The 9,117-nt window shown below is 43.9% G+C and overlaps 1 protein-coding gene across 1 annotated transcript in view; it reads right to left on the bottom strand.

The window, feature by feature from the left end:
- Nucleotides 1-9,117, bottom strand: part of LOC102771014 (zinc finger protein 28 homolog) — a 39,355-nt gene that overhangs the window by 28,269 nt on the left and 1,969 nt on the right. The window contains exons 2-4 of the mRNA XM_015570971.1: nucleotides 8,813-8,939; nucleotides 8,453-8,545; nucleotides 1,582-3,292 (exon numbers count right to left, since the gene is read on the bottom strand). Coding sequence (XP_015426457.1) covers nucleotides 1,582-3,292; nucleotides 8,453-8,545; nucleotides 8,813-8,939 — 1,931 coding nt within the window. The remainder of the gene's footprint in view (nucleotides 1-1,581; nucleotides 3,293-8,452; nucleotides 8,546-8,812; nucleotides 8,940-9,117) is intronic.

Genomic DNA, 9,117 nt, shown 5'->3' with positions numbered 1-9,117 from the left:
TTTGTTCATTTTACTATACTAGTATATCCTTTTCAACTAACACAAGTGTATATGTCCCTGATTATACTTGCTGAAGGGTAAAACTGCTATATGCATGAAATCTACCTTTCAAAAAATTGCTGGCAGCCAAAGCTAGGAAGCCAGAGAGGGAGGAGAAAGGGAAAAAAGAGAAAAAGAAAAATTACCTCAAAGGTAGCAATAACTTTTTTTTTAGTTCATCACCATCATCTATAGGTCCTAGAACAGTACCAGATAAAGGAAATGGTTGTTAATGTTTTTCTGAGTGTGCACGCACAGGATGGGAAACTATCTTTTGGGCAAAAGCTTGGCTGACAGGTTATTCATGAGTTTTGAGCTCTGTTCCCAGGTAATGTTTATAAAGTTAGCACACCCAAACACGCTGTTATACTGAAGAAATAAATGCACTATTTCCTTTCAAAGGATTTCAGTCCTCTAAAATACAAATGGAATAACTTTAGAACTGAAGAAATGCAAAAGCTAACCATATAATGTTCCTACGTGAGGAAATAGATTCATGCTCCCAACAGGGGGAGGGTGCAACACAGACAACCTCCTTTAAATTAAGGAGTCCTGCCCTAGCTGGTTCGGCTCAGTGGATAGAACGACACTCTGCAGATTGAAGGGTCCGGGGTTGGATTCGGTGAAGGGCACATGCCCGGGTTGTGGGCTTGATCCCCAGTAGGAGGCACCTGATCAATGATTCTCTGTCATCATTGATATTTCTCTTTCCTTCTCCCTTCCTCTCTGAAATCAATAAAAATATTTTTTTACAAAAGCAGCCAATGTGTTCCTCTCTGAAATCAATAAAAATAATTTTTTACAAAAGCAGCATTAGCCTTAGCCAATTTAGCTCAGTGGATAGAGTGTCGGCCTGCAGACTGAAGGGTCTTAGGTTGGATTCCGGCCAAGGGCATATGCCTGGATTGTGGGCTGGATCCCCAGTACGGGGCGTGGAGGAGGCAGCTGATCAATGATTCTCATCATTGATATTTCTATCTCTCTCTCTCCTTCTCCCTTTCTCTCTGAAATCAATAAAAATATATTTTTAAAAAGCATTAAATTAAGGAGTCCTCACAGACGTATCAACTAGGACAAGGTATATTGTCCTACAATGTACACTGTGTCAATTATCTGATGTATAACGATGTTAGAATTGTGACGCAAGGCCCTAAAATCTTCATTTTCACAGGCCTTATCTGCTTCATGCGTTTTCCGATATTTTTCTGAAGATGTTCCACAGTCAGTTGTGCCCAGAGTTTTATTTCTTGGGTTTCCTCTGCCAGTAGGTGAGGCAGACAACCCTGCCACAATCACTGCCTTCAAAGGTCCAACAATTTCTCTCCTGTGTAAAGCCTCTACCACCTACTGAAGTCTTATTTCTGGAAAAGGATTTCCCATGGCCATTATATTTCTACCAACCAGGAGCTCACTCATGACATGTGACACATGAAGCAGCACGGATAAGGTCTATGGTGCCACGAAAGGCTCTCCCATTCTGTATGCACACTTGTCTCAGCAGACACTTGTAAGCCATATAATGAGCTAGAATGTTTTATTCAAGAGTCTTCCGCCTTGATTGCATCACAGTTTTCTCCTGTGTGGTTTTTGTGACATACAATATGACATAACTGGTCACTGAAGGTACTACCACATTCCCTGCGTTCATAAGGTTTCTCTGTGCCAATTCTGTTATCTGCGGAGGCTACGCCTCTGGCACCTGGCGGTCCCACAGTGGCCATGTTCCCATCCGCTAGGAACCCACTGATGTGTAATGAAATCTGACCTGCCGCTGAAGGCATCTGGACAGTCAATGCATCAACAGGGGTTTTCTCCTGAACTCTGTCACTCGAATGAGCTGAGCTGCGACTCTTTGAAAAAGGGTTTTCCAACTTGACGGAACCTACGCATTTCTCTCTGGTGTGCAACATTCCCTTATGGTACACCAGGCATGACAGGTGGGCGAAGGCTTTCCCACAATCAGAGCACCCGTAGGGTCTCTCTCCTGTATGAGTTCTTCGATGTCTATTGAGGCACGACTTATCTCTAAAAGCCTTTCCGCAGTCACTGCACGTATAGGGCTTCTCCCCTGTGTGAATTCTCCGATGGTTAATGAGACCGGACTTGTGTGAACAAGATTTGCCACATTCGGTACACACAAAGGGAGTCTTTCCGGTGTGAAATCTCTGATGTGATATAAGGCAAGTTTTCTGGCTGAAACCTTTTCCACACTCAGTGCATACATAGGGTTTCTCTCCAGTGTGAGTCCGTCGATGTATTAGGAGATTGCCCTTCTGGATGAAGCCTTTGCCACATTCGTTGCATATATAGGGTTTCTCTCCCGTGTGAGTTCGCTGATGTACGATGAGATTGCCCTTCTGGATGAAGCCTTTCCCACAGTCACTGCATATAAACGACTTCTCTCCTGTGTGAGTTTTCTGATGGGCATTGAGCTGTGATTTCCAGCGAAAGGTTTTGTCACATACTGTGCATTCGTAAGGTTTTTCTCCCGTGTGAGTTCTCTGATGTTCAATGAGCCTGGACTTTCTGGAAAAGGCTTTGTCACACAGACTGCATCCATGCGGCTTCTCTCCTGTGTGAACTCTCTGATGATTAATGAGCCGAGACTTCTTGATGAAGCCTTTTCCACATTCATCGCAAATGTAGGGTTTCTCTCCTGTGTGAGTTTTCTGATGAGCGAGTAGCCGTGATTTCTTGGGGAAGGCTTTGTCACATTCGGTGCACTCATACCGTCTCTCTCCTATATGAGTTTTCTGATGTTCAGTGAGCCTGGACTTCCTGGAGAAGGCCTTCCCACATATGCTGCACCCATGAGGTTTCTCTCCCGTATGAACTCTCTGGTGATCTATGAGGCGAGACTTCTTGATGAAGTCTTTCCCACATTCACTGCATACATGGGATCTATTTATCTTCTGAGTCTTTTGCGCCTTAAGGGATTGGGAGTTGGTGTTTACAGAATTAACACATTCAGGAAATTTTATTTCAGTATGATGTTGTTCATGCTTTGCATGTCCATTAATCTCAATTGGGTTCTTTACATCACAGCTTCTGTTCTGGTTGACCAAACTTATATTTGATTTCAATGCTTTCCCGTGCAAGTCAAATGTATCATGACTTTGCCTTAAAGAAAAATTACTTTTACTGCAAAAAACAATGTTTCCAAATGCGTTATGTTCATGGCACTGTTCTGTTCTCTTTAGACATCTTTGATTTTGCAAGTGCCTCTGTAAGTGACCATCGTTTTTCTTGGTTTCTAGGAAAGAAGAAAACAATGAACCTTTCCATGAGCTTGGTATAGAATAATACTATTTCACTAACAGCTCTGTGAAGACTGGCACTTTATTGATAATGCTGATATCAGCTTAAAGAAACTCCAAGCAAATATGTTTGTTATCACTTAGACAAGGTTAAAATACAATAACATAAAGAAAATAAAAGGTAAAAACAGTCATTACATAAATAAGGTATAACTCATTCCAAATGAGTAAATTCAGTCGTAGCTGGTTTGGCTCAGTGGATAGAGCGTTGGCCTGCAGGCCAAAGGGCCTCGGGTTTGATTCTGGTCAAGGGCGTGTACCTTGGTTGCAGGCTCCTCCCCAGCCTGGCCCCTAGTGCAGTGATGTGTCTCTCACATTGATATTTCTCTCTGTCTTTCCCTCTCTCTTCCATTCTTCCTTAAATAAAAGCTATGAAAAAATATCCTCAGGTGAGGTTAAAAAAAAACAAAAAACGGCACATGCCTGGGTTGCTGGCTCGATCCCCAGTAGGGAGCGTGCAGAAGGCAGCCAATCAATGATTCTCTCATCATTTATGTGTCTATCTCCCTCTCCCTTCCTCTCTGAAATCAATAAAAATAATGAGTAAATTGCCGAAACTGGTTTGGCTCAGTGGATAGAGCGTCGGCCTGCGGACTGAGAGGTCCCAGGTTCGATTCCGATCAAGGGCGTGTACCTGGGTTGCGGGCACATCCCCAGTAGGAGATGTGCAGGAGGCAGCTGATCGATGTTTCTCTCTCAGCAATGTTTCTAACTCTCTATCTCTCTCTCTTCCTCTCTGTAAAAGATCACTAAAATATATTTTAAGAAAATGAGTAAATATAAATTTGCTTGCTTTCTAATGACCTCATAAAGCATGCTGGGATAGTAAAATCAAATCAAATTACTATTAGCATTTGAGCACAGAAGGTAGATATTTGCTTTAAAATGATGTGGGACACATCCAGACATCCATAAATCCTTATTAAATGACTAGAGTCCTGGTGCATGAAATTCATGCATTTGCGGGCGGGGGTCCCTCAGCTTGACCCGAACGCTCTCGCAGTCCAGGAGCCCATGGGGAGTAGGCCCAAGCTGTCAGTCGGACATCCTTAGCTGCCGCGGAGGCGGGAGAGGCTCTGCTGCTGCTCCCCTGAGCCATGAGCCCGACTCAGGGCATCGAGCTGAGCGGCGTTCCCCTTGTGGGAGCACGCTGACCATCAGGGGGCAGTTCCTGCATTGAGCCTCTGCCCCCTAGTGGTCAGTGCACGTCATAGTGACCAGTTGTTCCTCCATTCGGTCGATTTGCATATTAGCCTTTTTATTATATAGGATGTATCAAGCCTTGTGCCTGCATATTAGCCTTTTATTATATAGGATGTCTATGTATCAAGCCTTGTGCTGGTCATGAGCATATAGAAGCAGTCCTTATTTTCACTGAGCATACGCTCTGGTTAGGGAAAAGTGAACCAGCGAGCAATGATCGAGAAGGCAGGTACAAACGGTGGAAAGTGGTTTGAGGGAGCAATGGAAAGCACAGTGGAAGAAATCAGGATATAATCTGAAGAGAGGAAAAAGATAAGGCTCACTCATAGTTTCAATATAGGGCAGTTAATACGTATGAGGAATCAGGTAATATTCCTGATTATTTGACCTGGGGCACTGAATAGGTGGGTAGTGCCTTTTCATTAAAAATTTTTTAAAATTGATTTTAGAGAGAGAGGGGGGAGAGAGAAACATTGATTGGCTGCCTCCCCCATACACCCCACCCAGGGATTGAACCCGCAACCCAGGCATGCACTCTGACCAGGAATTGAACCTGACACCCTTTGGTATGCGGCCGACACTCCAACCAACCAAACCAAACTGGCCAGGGCGGTGGGTAGTGCCTTTTCATGAGAAAAGAAATACAATGTGGGGAATTCAAGTGTGTACTTCCAAAGCACATCAACCTTTGGGTGGCTTTTAGATATCCGATACAGACACGAAGAACTCAACTGGATACAGAAATCTTGAGAAAGGTCTTAACTGGAGATAGCAACGTGGGAATCATTAGTTGTAAATGTTATATTAGGACAGAGGACTGAATGAGATCATGTTTGAGAAAGTGTGTAGACTGAAAGATGAAGGCATGGGATCAAGTTTATAGTTAATGTAACATTAAGAGTTTGGGTTTTACACTTCTAGGAATATATCTAAGGATAATTTAAATCAAACTTCCAAAGCTCATCATTCTACCCAATTACTAACAAAATCCACAACAGTGAGCCTGGAAATAAAAGTTCTATTACCAACAATAACCCCATTTATCCACGTTGACACTCCACCAGTTCCCCTACAAATACCTTCTAAAACTGGCCTTCAAGTGGCAGGTTTCAGGTCTATCTTTTGACAGTGCACATTTCTAACTTGATACCTTCATTTTTTGCCCTTCATCTTCATTCTGTCCTAGACATGCCTCCTGTCTATCACACGATCATTCCCCCATTCTATGTCACTGTAAACGGCTTCCCTAAATCTCTAAAGTATCCCGTCTTTACTGTTCATGTTGACTTGACACAGCCCTGAATTGTAGCAAAAGCTGAACGTCTACCTATTACATGCAGACTGTATTTGTTACTAAAATCTTTCTCCTAAAATGTATGGCTTTAGTTCTCATTCAGTTCAACCTCTTCTGGCACATTAGAGCTGTGGTTCACCAACGAGGCTCAAGAGGGCCTGTTTTCAGCATTATACATAGACTAGCCAGGCCATAATCACAACGCTAACAAAAACACTGTCAGAAGAAGAGGTCCTGCCTGGTACATGTATTGAGAAACCATGCATTGACCGGCCGGTGTGGCTCAGTGGTTGAGCATCAACCTCTAAACCTGGAGGTCAGTGTTCTATTCCGGTCAGGGTACATGCCCAGGTTGCAAACTCAATCCTCAGTCAAGGAGGCAGGAGGCAGCCAATCAATGATTCTCTCTCATCACTGATTTTTAAAAAAATATATTTTTATTGATTTCAGATAGAAAGGGAGAGGGAGAGAGAGAGAAACATCAATGATGAGAGAGAATCATTGATCGGCTGCCTCCTGCACACTACCTACTGGGGATTGAGCCTGCCACCCAGGCATGTGCCCTTGACCGGAATCGAACCCGGGACCCCTCAGTCTGCAGGCCGACACTCTATCCACTAAGCCAAACCAGCTAGGGCAATAAAAATATTTTTTAAAAAAAGATATTCGGAAGCTGACCACCCCTCACTCTATCCAGGTTGAAGACACGTGTTCTGCTTTGTACTACAAATAGGCTCCTAACTGGATTTCAAACTTCATCCTCTGCCTGCTGCCATCTACTTTCTACAAAGTAGCCACAGGGATCATTTTAAATATAAATTACGTCCTGTCACTTCTCTACTGAAACCTCTCAAATGTTTGTTCATCTCATTATTTATATATATACACATATATATTTTTAAATATATAAATTATTAATTTCAGAGAGGAAGGGAGAGGGAAAAAGAGATAGAAACATCAGTGATGAGAGAGAATCATTGATCGGCTGCCTCCTGCATGCCCCACACTGGGGATTGAGCCTGCAACCCAAGCATGTGCCCTGGCAGGGAATCGAACTGTAACCTCCTGGTTCATAGTTGGATGCTCAACCAGTGAGCCATGCCAGCCGAGACACCTTATTACTTTTAAAAATCAAGTTCCTGAAATGTCCTTGAAATGTCCTACATGACCTGTTAACTCCAAAATCTAGCTACCACCACATCACCCTTATCTCCATGTTATCTCCATCACGGTCCCTCTTGCCCACCCACTGCATTCACACAGGCTTCCTTGAGGTTCTTCCTAGGCCTTTGAATCTGCTATTTTGTCTACTTTGGAACGCAATTCACTCAACGGACCTGCTCACATCCCTCATGTAGTTGCTTAAAGGCATTTTACCGAAGAGGCATTCCCTGTCCTAGATGACTGAAGACCTAATAGATTCCTGGCTGCTAACAGCAGCTCCCAGCCCCCTCACACACTATTCTCTTTTGCTGTTTGATCTTCTCAGCACTTTTCACTTCAAGACATCTTATTTATATAGACTTATTTTGATGAATTTTATGTCTTCTTTTTTTAGAATAAAATCGCCAAGCATTATCTTGGAGGCGATGTTCATGGCTGTCAGCGCCAGGGTGTAACAGGATATCCAACAACATTTAGCGGAATCAAAAAGGATTTAAAGCAATGGACCAAGAAAAGATTCTCATGTATGGAAAATATTGTGGAGGCTCCTTTAAATATAGTTGACCCTGAGTTTAGTGGGGGCGGGTGGCAGGGAGCAAACTGTATAAGCAGATCACACCACATAATGAAGGTCATTGACAAAAGAGAAATGTCCATCTTATATGACTGGCATGGCTATATTAATTGGGATGTAATGTCACCAAAATATCATAAGGAAAAGGAAAGCTTTAAGAAAATGAATCCAGCCTTGCTGTTGCTGCTCAGTGGTTAGAGTGTCGGCCTGTGCACTGAAGGGTCTCAGGTTCAATTCTGATCAGGGGTTGCAGATTCCATCCGCGGCCCAGGTCAGGGAGCAAGCAGTAGGCAACCAATTGATGTGTCTCTCTCACATCAAGGTTTCTCTCTCTCTCCCCCTCCCCCTCCCTCCCTTTCACTTTCTCTAAAAGTAAATGGGAAAAATATCCTTGGGTTAGGATTAACAAAAGTAAGTAAATAAATAAATAAAATCCTAACCCCCAATCAAAGATAAGGGCAGGTGTTAGGAAGGGAAAACAACCTTATCCAACGGGGCGAGAAGGTGCTGTAGTCAGAAGACAGTGCTAACATCACACATCTCTCCTTGAACAGAGGCAATGGAAGGTGGAATTTCTGAGCAAGAAAATGAGGGAACAGGTACTGTTCCTGGGGGAAGAAAGATGGTGAGACTCAGAATTGTAAGAAGAGAGAGGGGGGTCAATCAAGACCTCGATGGAACAAACAGGGATCAAGTCCAAGAAGAGACCTGTTCCTCTAAGCACCTACAGAAAAAGAGCTCCTTTATGGGCGGTTCGTTGGGGCTCTGTGTACATGTCCTCAGACACCTCACACTGTGACACCTCTGAACGACTAGACCAGGACTTCCCCGGCCGCCTTCCTTGCTGGCTCTCTCACTCACCCGAGCAGATCCCACTGTGGAGTCCACCTTCTCTTGTCCATGGTTCCCCTCGTTCCAATCTAGACAGTGTGTCTGGCTTGCTGGCTGGATACCCTGTTCATGGGAAGTGACAGAAGAGACAGGCTCTTTGACACGGGCTTTGGTGTGCGAACACGGAAGAATGTTGTACCTCAGGAACTACGCAGCCTGCAGGTCAGCAAAGGAAAGGCTGTTCTCTGGACTAGGGCACATTATACCCTCTAACCTGGACCAGAGAGGGGACTGAGACTCATCCACTACTTCAGAGCATCACAGACACTCCAGACCTTTCAGAAGCCATGAAAGGCCACCCTCTGAGTGACACAGGGGAGCTGTCCTCACCCAGTGACACCAGGTGGCTGTAGGTCTCCAACATCACGTCCCTGTATATGTCCTTCTGCTCGGGGCCCAGGAGCTGCCACTCCTCCCAGGTGAAGTCCACGGCTACATCCTCCTGTGTGAGTGATTCCTGTAATAACAGGTCCTGTTTAATAGGAGTGTTTCTCTTGTTATTGAAAGGGAAGGAATGTGAAGAAAGTTGTTCTGCTCATTCTTACCATATGGGCTACATCTACATTAAGTGCTTTGTTTTTTTAAAAATATATTTTTATTGATTTCGGAGAGGAAGGGAGAGATAGGACAATCAA

The sequence above is a fragment of the Myotis davidii genome, unplaced genomic scaffold, assembly GCF_000327345.1.
Source record: "Myotis davidii unplaced genomic scaffold, ASM32734v1 scaffold1388, whole genome shotgun sequence".
Classification (NCBI taxonomy): Eukaryota; Metazoa; Chordata; class Mammalia; order Chiroptera; family Vespertilionidae; genus Myotis; species Myotis davidii.
The sequence above is the reverse complement of the archived record's forward strand: the minus strand, read 5'-3'. Positions and strand labels throughout refer to the sequence as shown.